Raw genomic sequence first — 14,521 nt, 5'->3', positions numbered from 1 at the left:
TCCGCACGGTTTGTTTTGGGCCTCAAAGTGGCCGAGCCTCAGCGGACGGTTGGGGCCGTAGGATTAAAAGTGCACCTCTGGGATGCGCCCGGAAATTCCTTGCTGAATGAAGAGGAGACGTCTCTTCCCCCCCCCCTTTTCCCTCCTCGGATCCCCCCGTTCTCTGTGGGCTTTCGGTCAAGTTGGTGGTGGCGAAGTCTCCCTCCCATGGAGGCTGGGATCTGGGGGTCTGCCCACTGGGTTCCAAATCCTTACCCCAGTTTTTCCCAGTGGGAAACGTGTCTCTGCGCTGCCGCAGCCCCCAGAGCCCACTGGCCTGGCACGGAGGGGTGGGGGAGAGCGCGGGGGTCCTCAAAAATGAACACGCCTTCTTCCGAAGAAAGAGCCGGGGGACGGGGTGGGCGGTTGGAATCGCGACACACTCAAGCCAGCTAAGGAAGGGATTGGGAAAGGGCGTCTTCTGGGAACCGAGGCCTCACCGGGCCGCCCGCTCCGGCTTTCCCTCTCCTCTCTGCCCGAGCTCGGGTCCTTTGCCAAAACAATGTGAGTGTACAGAAACATTTCTGTAGATATTACAACTCATGACAGTTTCAGCATCTGTATAGTTTGTATTCAATTAGAAACCTTTTCTATGGAAAGCGCAGTAATTTTTATTAAAAGATGGCTATGGTTCATGTAAAACATGAAACGCTAATTCTTTTTAGGGAAGCCGGTTTGGGGAAGGGGCGGCCACGAGGCGCGAGCTTGGAGGTGCAGAGGGAAAAGCCGGGTGGCTTTTTACGTTCAGTTTTGCCGGTCCGGATTTCTTCCTCTGTCCGTCCTCGGTCGGCAGCCCCCGACCCCCGGAGCTGCTCTGCGGGGCGGCCCTCCCGTCTGTCCGTTGGACTTGTTTCCAGAGACGGCCAGCAAAGGCCTTTGGGCTGGGGACCCCACGTACCCCGCTTCAAGCCCCGGCTTCGCCCCGCTCTTACTCTTGACGCTAGCCAGCCGTGGACCCGAGACCTTTATCCGGAGCAGGCAGAGAAATTCAGGATCCATTTACAGACTGCCTATAAAGCGATGTCATTTGAAAAGCGGTGTTCATCAGGAAAGCGCTCTCAAGTTGCTTGTAAAGCTAATCTAATTAAAAGATGTATAAAGGTTCCCGGCAACAACATGGTGGTTATTTACAACAGCAGCTGCCACCTCTTCAAACCGAGCCACGGAGACGCGGTGGGGGGTCCGTCCCTAACCGCGAGGCGGGGGGCCGCCGGCACAAGGGGTTACTCCCTGCCGTCTTTGTCGCCCCGGCCCCTACGCCCAACCCGGCTGAGGCGGGGTTGCCTACTAACACGGAAGGGTGGTACAAGACAAGTGTGAGCGGGGCACAACTGACCTGCGTCGCTCCCTCCTACTTTCCGCGCTCTGGGGCCGCTGGCCTGGCTCGGGGGTGGGGGAACTGTGCCTGGAAACCGGGGGAACGGGTGCCGTTGACGGGTACGGGCCTCTCCTCACCAGCCCTCTGGCCCTCGCTGGGCTCTCAGACACAAAGGCTCTGGGCATGCAGCTTGACCAGAAGGTGCAGTTGGAAGACAGGACGGGTGGAGTCAAAGTCAAGTTGGAAGTTGAATCTCAACCCTGGCTTAGGTACCCAACCGTGGCATCCTCAGAGTGCTTCCTGGGAGCCGAGCGGAGAGATGAGATGGGAAGTGGAGCCGCTTTAAAGAGAAGGGCAGCGTTCCCGTGGGCACGTGTGCCACAGCGCTCAGACTCCAGACGGACACTCCCCTCCCTCCCCCTCTTACCATCCGCCCGCCACGGATTCGGCCGCAAGACCCCAGCGGAAGCGGGACTGAGAAGGGGTCCTACCGAGCAGCACAGGCCACCCTCCCTTCCCCGGGGGGCCACCGTGGTCACATGGAGCACAATCGGGGTCCCAGCCAATGCTTCTCTCTAATCGCGGCGCCCCGAGCGGGACGCGACTTCTCCGAACGGAGAGACTTGCTCAACAGAGCCAAATGTAAACTTTAATGTATTCTCTAAAAGAGACTAAAATCTCAGCCTGCCTTTTAAAACTGGCTTTTTCCCCAGAGAGACGAAGGAGGGTCCGGTGTCCTGGTCACCCAGGGAAGGGAGCGTAGACGGACCATGTTTCAGGCGCTCCTGCCTGGGAAGACTCGACTAGTGAGTTCTCTCGGGGAGAAGCCTGGGGCCGGGGCTTTCCTGCCGTGGGGGCTGATGCCAGGGCCCAGAGGTCCGGGGGCAGGGAGAAGCCCGAGTGCGGGGCAGATGAGGAGTCCAGACCACTGGCTTCCCCCGGCCAAGGGTCTCGGGGGACGGAGACCGTTACCAGCTTCGTCATCCCGTGAGGCAGGAGTCCAGGTGAGTGTTAATCTGAGACTCTGGCAGCTGCATTTGGCAGACCGGGCAGCGGACAGTCAGAGTCGGGGGCGAGGGCGAGGCCGGGGCAGGGAGGGGTACCGGCTGGGCACCGCCACTCACACCCGTGCTGGAGGGCGGCGTTTTCTTTGTGAAGTAGTTGGCAAAAGCGGTTCTGTCTTCCAGCCTGGGGCGCTTCGGCGGGAGTCCGTCGCCGGTGCCCAGGGCAACCCCGGCGGGGCCTTTCCGAGGAGACCCATCGACGTTGCAGAAAGTGTGCCGGTTGGCGACGGAGATCTTGGGGAAGTTGAGGACGCTCTGCTGGCCACCGGGCCGGGGCGTGCCAGATTGGGGCGCACGGGGGCCGGCTGGCTTGGGATCCCCGAGTCCTCCGGTCCCCGGCCAGGTCGACGTCGGGCGGGAGGTGCTGCTGGACCCCCCCAGGAGGTAGCCCTTCCCGCTGAAAGGGGTCACGGGCTGGGGGCTGCCCACGGGGCGACTTGGAGTGCCTGCCACGGGAGAGAGAGAGAGGTCAGTTCAGGACCACTTAATTCCCTTCCAGATTCAAGGCCAAACCAGAATTCATTTCGAAGCGACTCGCCGGCATCCTGCCCTCTCCTGCCTCACCGTCCCCAAATTCAGACGCCGTGTTTTCACGGGCCGGCCTGGCTCCGTGACGGGCACCGGGGCCCACGAAGACCAGGGAGGAGGTGAGATGTGCCCAGCCGGGCTGTTCCCCCCCACCCCACCGAGGAAGAGGAGGAGGAGGAAAGCTAAGCAAGACTGGCCGCCCTTGGCGGGCGAAGCAGATGATCACCGATCGGACAACCACCGACAAACACCAAATCCCTCCGGCCTCCGCCTGGGAGCGGACAGCGGGCGGGAGGACAGGCGGCCGGTTACCTCCGGCCCCGCTGGGAGCCTGCAGCTGCCCTGGCGCTTTGGTCTTGGCCTTGCCCTTCTGGGCGTAGCCCTCCGGCTCCTTGACCTTCACGTAGCTGCCCCCGCAGGTGCGCTGATGCTCCTCCCACCAGAAGTCCTGGGCCGAGGGCGCCCGGTTGGTGGCCCGCTTGACGTAGCCGAAGTACGGGTTCCGGTGGCGGCAGGGCCCGTCGCAGCGCCACCAGTGCTGCCGGTACTGGTCCACCTCGTCGTGGAAGGTGTGGTAGATCTGCGGGAAGAAGGCGAGGAGCCTCAGGCCCCGACCCAGGCCGGGGGGTTTCCATTCAATCCTATCTATTGAGCGCTTGCTGTGTGCAGGGGAGAGTACAAAAGAACCATAAACAGACACATTCACTGCCCACAAACTTACAGTCTAGACGGTGGAGCCGGGGAAGGCCCCTCGGCAGCCCGGAGAGGTTTTCTCTCAAATTCTCCTTCAGAAAACGATCCTTTAGTCGACAGGACGGCCTCTAAACCTTTCTCCTCAAAGAAGGCATCCCTTCTCTCAGGTGGAAAAGCAGGCCGAACCGGGCCCATAGAGGTGCCCGTATACGCTCACGCCGACCCCGTTTCTGCCCTGGGCGCCGGCTCGGTCTCACTGTGGCCCGTCCAGCCAAGACCCTACCCCAACGGCAGCACCACGTCCCTGGGGCAAGCCGGGCGCTGGCTGCTTTCCTCGACACCCGCCTTAAGGGTCAGGGATAGACCCTCCCAACCCCCTTGTCTCTAGACTGTGAGCTCGTTATGGGCAGGGAGTGTGCCTGCTAATTCTGTTAGCATTATAATTATAATAATCACACCCTCCCAGGCACTATCCAAACCCCTCTGGACCCGTAGGAGTTCCTGTGGGAACCGGGTCCAAGGACTCCCCTGTATTGAAGAAATAATTCCTTCCGTCTGCTCCGAACACACAGTATGGCAATGCCTCGTGCCAGAGATTAACTTCTCCTGGCCTCGAACGCCAGGGACTGTGTGAAGCTGGGCTGACTGTGGGATGCTTAAAGAAGTGAGTTTTGCCCCCTGCTCTGGACCGGTGCTGAGGATGTCTCCGGGCCAGGTGATTCGGAGCAGGGAAAGATCCCTCCGGCTTCCCCCTCCTCAGGGCCGGGGCGCGGTGGGCACCCCCGATAGCGGGGCGACTCACCGTCACGTTGGCTCCAGTCAGGCGGTTGATGCGGTGCATGTGCTTACAGAACTCGGGGCCGTGGCCCTCTCGATCCTTGTCGTTGTGGGTGACGAATAAATAGGCGTGGATCATTTCGTGCAGGAGCGTCTGCAGCGGGGGAAACGAAAGGCGCCTTGCTGTCCGGTGCCTCTGCTTCCCCACATCACCGCGGCCCCGGGAGGGCGAAGACGAGGGGCGGGGGAGGCGAGGAGGCCTCCACGGCTCGGGGGCAGAGTGAACTCAGATCAGCGGGGACCGGTTTAGCCCTCTGTGATGTACACGCTAGGTGCCAATCAACCAGTGGTATTCACCAATCAATCAATCGTATTTATTGAGCGCTTACTGTGTGCACAGCGCTGGACTAAGCGCTTGGGAAGTACAAGTTGGCAACATGTAGAGACGGTCCCTACCCAACAGTGGGCTCACAGTCTAGAAGCTTGTACTGTTTGCACAGAGAGAGGCCTTAGTGCGTTAATCCGGCCCCAGGGGAGAGCCAAGTCACCATCTCACCGCAGCCCCGGGAGAGTCTGGCTCCTTTCCAAGTTCCCATTCCCGAGCTGTCGTAAACAATGACAATCTGAGGCCGGCCTGACTGCAGTTCCGGGGCAACCGCTCGCCTCCCTCAACAGAGGCTCCCATCCAACCGAGGTTCCGCTCGGGACGTGGGGATTTCACCCGACGTATTTTATTTTGTTAGTATGTTTGGTTTTGTTCTCTGTCTCCCCCTTTTAGACTGTGAGCCCACTGTTGGGTAGGGACTGTCTCTAGATGTTGCCAATTTGTACTTCCCAAGCGCTTAGTACGGTGCTCTGCACATAGTAAGCGCTCAATAAATACGATTGATGATGATGATGCCGGCCCCCGGCTCGTCATTAATGAGCCTGGACCTGGAATGCCCCCAATCCCTCTGCCCATCCGCCCAGCTAGCTCTCTTCCTCCCTTCAAGGCCCTGCTGAGAGCTCACCTCCTCCAGGAGGCCTTCCCACACTGAGCCCCTTCCTTCCTCTCCCCCTCATCCCCCTCTCCATCCCCCCCACCTTACCTCCTTCCCTTCCCCACAGCACCTGTATATATGTATATATGTTTGTACATATTTATTACTCTATCTTACTTGTACATATCTATTTTATTTTGTTAGTATGTTTGGTTTTGTTCTCTGTCTCCCCCTTTTAGACTGTGAGCCCACTTGGGTAGGGACTGTCTCTAGATGTTGCCAATTTGTACTTCCTAAGCGCTTAGTCCAGTGCTCTGCACAGAGTAAGCGCTCAATAAATACGATTGATGATGATGACGATTAACCTGCCACCATAGGGACCGGGCCTGATGCTGAAAACCCGGTTCTGTCTCCTGGGTTTTGCAGGGGAGCGAGGGCCGGGGCGAGGCTGGGCCCCGTCCGTCGTCCGCGCTCCCCGAGCCCACCGAGTCCCCCCGGGGCGGAGCCCCTCAGAGATACCTCCACCAGATCCTTCCTGGGGCGCAGCTTCAGCAGGGGTTCGCTCAGCCGGATGGAGCACATGCCTCCCCATCCTTCGTAGCTGCACAGGCCGGCGCACCTGTCGGGAGGAACGGGGATGTGAAAGCCAGCCCTCGATTCATCTCTCCATCCGCCGACTCAATCCGTCATTAACTCCTCCGTCGGTTAGACCTTAGAATGATTTTGAGGCTTCCTTAGGAGCTTACTACGTGTCGCACGCTGTACTACGGAGAAGCAGCGTGGCTCCGTGGAAAGAGCATGGGCTTTGGAGTCAGAGGTCAGGGGTTCAAATCCCGGCCCCACCAATTGTCAGCTGGGTGAGTCCGGGCAAATCACTTCACTTCTCTGGGCCTCAGTGACCTCCTCTGTAAAATGGGGATGAAGACTGTGAGCCCCCCCGTGGGACAACCTGATCACCTTGTAACCTCCCCAGCGCTTAGAACGGTGCTTTGCACATAGTAAGCGCTTAATCATCATCAATCGTATTTATTGAGCGCTTACTATGTGCAGAGCACTGTACTAAGCGCTTGGGAAGTACAAATTGGCAACATATAGAGACAGTCCCTACCCAACAGTGGGCTCACATGCCATCATTATTACTAAGTGCCAGGGTAGAGACAAGACAGTCGGTTTGGACACAGTCCCTGGCCCCCGTGGGGCTCAAAGTTTTAAGGGGAGGGATAGGAGGGTCCTTCACAACATCTCCAGCACGCGCCCCTTCCTCTCCACCCAAACTGATCCTATGATAACCCAAGCATTTATCCTATCCCACCTTAGTTACGGCATCAGCCTCCTCGCTGACCTCCCTGCCTCCTCTCTCTCCCTTCTCCGGCCCTTTTTTCACTCCGCTACCCAGAACGTTTTTCCGAAAAACTATTCAGTCCCCATCTCCCCATTCCTCAAAACCCTCCAATGGTTGCCCATCCACGTCCGCGTCAGACAGACACCCTCGGCTCTAAAGCGCTCCATCGGCTCCCCTCTTCATTCATTCATTCAGTCGTATTGATTGAGCGCTTGCTGTGTGCAGAGCACTGTACTGAGCGCTTGGGAAGTCCAAGTTGGCGACATACAGAGCCGGTCCCTACCCAACAACGGGCTCACAGTCTAGAAGGGGGAGACAGACAACAAAACAGGTGGACGGGTGTCAAGTCGTCAGAATAAACAGAATTAAAGCTAAATGCACAACATTAACAAAATAAATGGAACACAAGTAAAACCCACCTTACCTCACTGGCCCCACTGAGAGCTCACCTCCTCCAGGAGGCCTTCCCGGACTGAGCCTTTTAGACTGTGAGCCCACTGTTGGGTAGGGACTGTCTCTATGTGATGCCAATTTGTACTTCCCAAGCGCTTAGTACAGTGCTCTGCACATAGTAAGCGCTCAATAAATACGATTGATTGATTGATTGAGCCCCTTCCTTCCTCTCCCCCTCCTCCCCCTCTCCATCCCTCCCATCTTACCTCCTTCCCTTCCCCACAGCACCTGTATAGATGGACATATGTTTGTACATATTTATTACTCTATTTATTTATCTTACTTGTACATATCTATTCTATTTATTTTATTTTGTTAGTATATCTGGTTTTGTTCTCTGTCTCCCCCTTCTAGACTGCGAGCCCGCTGTTGGGTAGGGACCGTCTCTAGATGTTGCCAACTTGGCCTTCCCAAGCGCTTAGTCCAGTGCTCTGCACACAGTAAGCGCTCAATCAATACGATTGATGATGAATATGTAGAAGGGGATTCGGATGGGGGGGTCGGGGGGGGGGTCACCTACAGGGTCATTCTTGGGCTCCACTTGACCTCGACGGCGGCCAGGCGGCCCCAGAAGAAGCGCTGGTTGAAGTGGACGAAGAGGGCCCGCAGGTCCGGGGTGGGGTCCAGCAGCTCCCAGGCCGCGTCCACCGGGGACAGGGGGGCCTCGGCCCCCGACGGCGGCCCCGACGGCCCCGACGGCCCCGACCGCCCCCCCGACGGCCGCCGCGCATCCCACTCCTCCTGCAGCTGCAGCGCCAGCACCAGCTCCTCGTCGCCCTCCTCCATCGCCCCGGGCACCGACGTCTCGCGAGACTCCGCTCCGCCGCCCCCCGACGGCGCCGCCTCCCCGTCGACTGCCCGTTCCGGCCCCCGAGCATGCGCGGTAAGGGGAGCCGCGCCCCCCCCCTCCCCCTTCCGAGCATGCGCGGTAAGCGCAGTGGCGCCCCACCACCTCCGAGCATGCGCGGTAAGCGAAGTCGTGCGCCCCCCCCCTCCCACATCCGAGCATGCGCGGTAAGGGGAGTCGCACCTCCCCTCCGAGCATGCGCGGTAAGCGAAGTCGCGCCCCCTCCAGCATGCGCGGTAAGCGAAGTCACGCAGCCCCCTCCCTCCGAGCATGCGCGGTAGGTAGGGGGAGTCGCGCCCCCCACCTCCGAGCATGCGCAGTAAGCGAAGTCACGCAGCCGCTCCCTCCTTCTGAGCGTGCGCGGTCGGCGAAGTCACGGCCCCACCTCCGAGCATGCGCAGTAGGGGGAGTCGCGCCCCACCACCTCCGAGCATGCGCGGTAAGCGAAGTCGTGCGCCCCCCCCTCCCACATCCGAGCATGCGCAGTAAGCGAAGTCGCGCCCCCCCTCACCTCCGAGCATGCGCGGCATTGGGAGTCGCGCCCCCCCTCCGGGCATGCGCGGTCAGCGAAGCCGCGCCCCCTCCTCCCGAGCATGCGCGGTAAGCGAAGTCGCGCCCCCCCCCACCTCCGAGCATGCGCAGTAAGCGAAGTCACGCAGCCGCTCCCTCCTTCTGAGCATGCGCGGTCAGCGAAGCCGCGCCCCCTCCTCCCGAGCATGCGCGGTAATCGCAGTGGCGCCCCACCACCTCCGAGCATGCGCGGTAAGCGAAGTCGTGCGCCCCCCCCACATCCGAGCATGCGCAGTAAGCGAAGTCGCGCCCCCCCCACCTCCGAGCATGCGCGGCATTGGGAGTCGCGCCCCCCCCCCCTCCGGGCATGCGCGGTCAGCGAAGCCGCGCCCCCTCCCTCCGAGCGTGCGCGGTAAGCGAAGTCGTGTTCCCTCCCACCACCACCACCTCCGAGCATGCGCGGTAAGGAAGTCACGCCCCCGAGCGTGTTCGGTAAGTGAAGTCGCCCCCCCCCCTTTCCGAGCATGCGCGGTAAACCAAGTCACGCCCCTGAACATGTTTGGTAAGGAGTCGCGCCTCCGAGCATGCTCAGTAAGCGTGCCAAGATCCGCCCTTTCCTCTCCATCCGAACTGCTACCCTGCTCGTTCGAGCTCTCATCCTATCCCGTCTGGACTACTGCATCAGCCTTTTCTGATCTCCCATCCTCGTGTCTCTCCCCACTTCAATCCATACTTCACGCCGCTCCCCGGATTGTCTTTGTCCAGAAACGCTCTGGGCATGTTACTCTCTTCCTCAAAAATCTCCAGTGGCTACCAATCAATGTGCACATCAGGCAGAAACTCCTCACCCTGGGCTTCAAGGCTCTGCATCCCCTCGCCCCCTCCTACCTCACCTCCCTTCTGTCCTTCTCCAGCCCAGCCCGCACCCTCCGCTCCTCCGCCGCTGACCTCCTCACCGTACCTCGTTCTCGCCTGTCCCGCCATCGACCCCCGGCCCACGTCCTCCCCCGGGCCTGGAATGCCCCCAATCCCTCCGCACATCCGCCAAGCTAACTCTCTTCCTCCCTTCAAAGCCCTACTGAGAGCTCACCTCCTCCAGGAGGCCTTCCCACACTCAGCCCCCTCCTTCCTCCCCCCCTCCTCCCCATCCCCCCCACTTTACCTCCTTCCCCTCCCCACAGCACCTGTATATATGTATATACGTTTGTAAGTATTTATTACTCTATTTTACTTGTACATATTTCTATTTATTTTATTTTGTTAATATGTTTGGTTTTGTTGTCTGTCTCCCACTTCTAGACTGTGAGCCCGCTGTTGGGTAGGGACCGTCTCTACATGTTGCCAACTTGTACTTCCCAAGCGCTTAGTACAGTGCTGTGCACACACTAAGCGCTCAATAAATATGATTGAATGAATGAATGAGTAGCTCCCCCACCATACTCAGTAAATGAAGTCGCGCCCCCGAGCATGCGCGGAAAACGAAGTCTTCCCCCCACTTCCGAGCATGCGCGGTCAGGGGAGTCACGTTCCCGTAAAAGAAGTCGCGCCACTGAGCATGCGCGATAAGCGAAGTCTCCCCCCCCCTTCCGAGCATGCGCGATAAGCTGAGTCGCCCCCTCCCCCCCGAGCATGCGCGGTCAGGGGAGTCACGTCCCCGAGCATATTCAGTAAGCGAGGTCGCGCCACCCGAGCATGCGCGGTAAGCGGAGGCTCCCCCTCCCGAGCATGCGCGGTCAGGGGAGTCACGTCCGCGAGCCTATTCAGTAAAAGAAGTAGTGCCCCCGAGCATGCGCGATAAACGAAGTCATTTCCCCCCCCCCCTTCCGAGCATGCGCGGTCAGGGGAGTCACGTCCGCGAGCCTATTCAGTAAAAGAAGTAGCGCCCCCGAGCATGCGCGATAAACGAAGTCATTCCCCCCCCCCCTTCCGAGCATGCGCGGTCAGGGGAGTCACGTCCCCGAGCATATTCATCAACGCTCAGCATATTCATCAGCGCTTAGCACAGTGCTCTGCACACAGTAAGCGCTCAATAAATGCGATTGATAATATTCGGTAAGAGAATCAATCAATCAATCGTATTTATTGAGCGCTTACTATGTGCAGAGAAGTCGCGCCACCGAGCAAGCGCGGTAAGCGAAGCTCTCCCCCCCCCCCTTCCGAGCATGCGCGGTCAGGGGAGTCACGTCCCCGAGCATATTCATCAACGCTCAGCATATTCATCAGCGCTTAGCACAGTGCTCTGCACACAGTAAGCGCTCAATAAATGCGATTGATAATATTCGGTAAGAGAATCAATCAATCAATCGTATTTATTGAGCGCTTACTATGTGCAGAGAAGTCGCGCCACCGAGCATGCGCGGAAAGCGAAGCTCCCCCCCCTTCCGAGCATGCGCGGTCAGGGGAGTCACGTCCCCGAGCATATTCATCAACGCTCAGCATATTCATCAGCGCTTAGCACAGTGCTCTGCACACAGTAAGCGCTCAATAAATGCGATTGATAATATTCGGTAAGAGAATCAATCAATCAATCGTATTTATTGAGCGCTTACTATGTGCAGAGAAGTCGCGCCACCGAGCATGCGCGGAAAGCGAAGCTCCCCCCCCCCCTTCCGAGCATGCGCGGTCAGGGGAGTCACGTCCCCGAGCATATTCATCAACGCTCAGCATATTCATCAGCGCTTAGCACAGTGCTCTGCACACAGTAAGCGCTCAATAAATGCGATTGATAATATTCGGTAAGAGAATCAATCAATCAATCGTATTTATTGAGCGCTTACTATGTGCAGAGAAGTCGCGCCACCGAGCATGCGCGGAAAGCGAAGCTCCCCCCCCCCCCTTCCGAGCATGCGCGGTCAGGGGAGTCACGTCCCCGAGCATATTCATCAACGCTCAGCATATTCATCAGCGCTTAGCACAGTGCTCTGCACACAGTAAGCGCTCAATAAATGCGATTGATAATATTCGGTAAGAGAATCAATCAATCAATCGTATTTATTGAGCGCTTACTATGTGCAGAGAAGTCGCGCCACCGAGCATGCGCGGAAAGGAAGCTCCCCCCCCCCCTTCCGAGCATGCGCGGTCAGGGGAGTCACGTCCCCGAGCATATTCATCAACGCTCAGCATATTCATCAGCGCTTAGCACAGTGCTCTGCACACAGTAAGCGCTCAATAAATGCGATTGATAATATTCGGTAAGAGAATCAATCAATCAATCGTATTTATTGAGCGCTTACTATGTGCAGAGAAGTCGCGCCACCGAGCATGCGCGGTAAGCGAAGCCCCCCCCCCCCCTTCCGAGCATGCGCGGTCAGGGGAGTCACGTCCCCGAGCATATTCATCAACGCTCAGCATATTCATCAGCGCTTAGCACAGTGCTCTGCACACAGTAAGCGCTCAATAAATGCGATTGATAATATTCGGTAAGAGAATCAATCAATCAATCGTATTTATTGAGCGCTTACTATGTGCAGAGAAGTCGCGCCACCGTGCATGCGCGGAAAGCGAAGCTCCCCCCCCCCCCCCTTCCGAGCATGCGCGGTCAGGGGAGTCCCACCACCCAGCCGGCGCGGGAAGCGAAATCTGTCCCCTCCCCACTCCGAGCATGCGCGGTAAAGGGAGTCACGCCGCCGAGCATGCGCGGTAAGCGGAGTCTCCCCCCTTCCTCCTTCCGCGCCTGCGCGGTAGGAGCGGTCGTCAGGGCGACCGCCTGGTTTCCGGTGGGAAGGAGCGGTCGGGGCGGAGGCATGGCGGAGGCCGGGGCGAGCCGGCTGAGGCGGCAGCTGGAGTGGAGCGGGTTCGAGGCGGGGCTGTACGTGAAGCAGCTGTCGCAGCAGTCGGACGGGGACCGGGACCTGCAGGAGCACCGGCAGCGCATCCAGGCCCTGGCCGACGAGACGGCGCACAGCCTCAAGCGCAACGTCTACCAGAACTACCGCCAGTTCATCGAGACGGCCCGGGAGATCTCCTACCTGGAGAGCGAGATGTACCAGCTCAGCCACCTGCTCACCGAGCAGAAGAGCAGCCTCGAGAGCCTGCCCCTCTCCCTGCTGCCCGCCGCCGCCGCCGTCGCCGCCACCACCGCCGGGCAGGCCTCCGAGGAGGACGAGGCCGAGCCCGTCGAGGCCGGGCGGCAGCGCACGCTGACCACCCTCCTGGAGAAGGTGGAGGGCTGCCGGCCCTTGCTGGACGCCCCCGGCCAGCGGCTGGTCTACAACGGCGACCTGCTGGAGTACGAGGCCGACCACATGGCCCAGCTGCAGCGGGTCCACGCCTTCCTCCTCAGCGACTGCCTGCTGGTGGCCACCTGGCTGCCCCAGCGCCGGGGCGTCTACCGCTACAACGCCCTGTACCCCCTGGACGGGCTGGCCGTGGTCAACGTCAAGGACAACCCGCCCACGAGGGACATGTTCAAGCTGCTCGTGTTCCCCGAGAGCCGCACCTTCCAGGCGGAGAACGCCAAGGTCAAGCGGGAGTGGCTGGAGGAGCTGGAGGGGGCCAAGCGGGCGCTGGCCGGGCAGCGCCGGCGACAGCAGCAGGAGGCCGCGGCCCCCCGTCCGCCCCCGGCGCCCGCCAACCCCTTCGACGACGACGACGACGACGAGGAGGAGGAGGAGGACGGGCAGCAGGCGCGGGAGGCGGCGGCGACGGCGGCGGCGGCGGCGACGCCCGAGTGGGTCCGCGAGCTGCCCGAGGACCTGGACGTGTGCATCGCCCAGAGGGACTTCGAGGGCGCCGTGGACCTCCTGGACAAGCTGGACCGCCACCTGCGCGACGGGCCCGGCCCGCCGGCGGCCGTCCAGGAGCTGCGGGCCCGGGTGGGCGAGCGGGTGCGGCAGCTGACGGACGTGCTGGTCTTCGAGCTGTCCCCCGGCCGGTCCCTCCGCGGCGGGCCCCGGGCCACCCGCCGGGCCGTCTCGCAGCTGATCCGCCTGGGCCAGGGCACCAAGGCCTGCGAGCTGTTCCTGCGGAACCGGGCGGCGGCCGTCCACGGGGCCATCCGGCAGCTGCGCATCGAGGGCTCCACCCTGCTCTACATCCACAAGCTGTGCCACGTGTTCTTCACCAGCCTCCTGGAGACGGCCCGCGAGTTCGAGACGGACTTCGCCGGGGCCCACGGCGGAGGCGGCGGCGGCGGCGGCGGCTGCTACTCGGCCCTGGTGGTCTGGGCCCGGGCCGCCGTGGGCCTCTTCGTCGACGCCTTCAGCGAGCAGGTCTTCGACAGCAAGGAGAGCCTGTCCACGGCCGCCGAGTGCGTCAAGGTGGCCCAGGAGCACTGCCGCCGGCTGGGGGCCCTGGGCCTCGACCTGACCTTCGTCGTCCACGCCCTCCTGGTCAAGGACATCCGGGGGGCCCTGCACGGCTACAAGGAGGTGGTCGTCGAGGCCGCCAGGCACCGCAACTCGGAGGAGACGTGGCGGCGCATGAACCTGCTGACGCCCGAGGCCCTGGCCAAGCTCAAGGAGGAGATGCGGCAGTGCGGCGTGGGCGACAGCTTCGACCAGTACGCCGGCCAGGACGGCTGCTGGGTGGGCCTCAGCTACACCGTCGTCGCCTTCACCAAGCAGACCATGGGCTTCCTGGACGAGGCCCTGAAGCTCTACTGCCCCGAGCTGCACATGGTGCTGCTGGAGAGCCTGGTGGAGGTCATCCGGGTGGCCCTGCAGCACGTGGACTACAGCCTGCGCTGCGAGCAGGACCCCGACAAGAAGGCCTTCATCCGCCAGAACGCCACCTTCCTCTACCAGACGGTCCTCCCGGCCGTGGAGCGGCGCTTCGAGGACGGCGTGGGCAAGCCGGCCCGCCAGCTCCAGGATCTGCGCAGCGGGTCCTGGCTGGTCCGCGTCAACCCCGAGAGCACCACCTCCGTGGTCTGAACCCCGCCCGGGACGGGGGTCCGGGGCCGGACCGGACCGGGGCGTCGCTCGCGCCCGGCGCTCGGACCTCCGGGGTGCCGTGGGGGCTGGGAGGGGG

General features: G+C 60.9%; 2 protein-coding genes across 2 annotated transcripts; one reads left to right on the top strand and one right to left on the bottom strand.

The window, feature by feature from the left end:
- Nucleotides 1-1,984: 1,984 nt before the first annotated feature.
- On the bottom strand, nt 1,985-8,053 carry SPRTN (SprT-like N-terminal domain). Its single transcript, XM_038760834.1, has 5 exons — nt 7,715-8,053; nt 5,919-6,018; nt 4,445-4,573; nt 3,262-3,529; nt 1,985-2,867 (listed from the first exon to the last, which is right to left on the bottom strand). Exons 1-5 carry the CDS (start codon nt 7,978-7,980, stop codon nt 2,338-2,340), a joined length of 1,293 nt encoding a protein of 430 aa, XP_038616762.1. The 5' UTR covers nt 7,981-8,053; the 3' UTR covers nt 1,985-2,337.
- Nucleotides 8,054-10,661: 2,608 nt separating this feature from the next.
- On the top strand, nt 10,662-14,498 carry EXOC8 (exocyst complex component 8). The gene is made up of 2 exons (XM_038761121.1): nt 10,662-10,680; nt 12,236-14,498. Exon 2 carries the CDS (start codon nt 12,295-12,297, stop codon nt 14,422-14,424), a length of 2,130 nt encoding a protein of 709 aa, XP_038617049.1. The 5' UTR covers nt 10,662-10,680; nt 12,236-12,294; the 3' UTR covers nt 14,425-14,498.
- Nucleotides 14,499-14,521: the final 23 nt, after the last annotated feature.

Source organism: Tachyglossus aculeatus, chromosome 19 (genome assembly GCF_015852505.1).
Source record: "Tachyglossus aculeatus isolate mTacAcu1 chromosome 19, mTacAcu1.pri, whole genome shotgun sequence".
NCBI classification, from domain to species: domain Eukaryota; kingdom Metazoa; phylum Chordata; class Mammalia; order Monotremata; family Tachyglossidae; genus Tachyglossus; species Tachyglossus aculeatus.
This window is presented reverse-complemented; position numbering and strand designations above follow the sequence as displayed.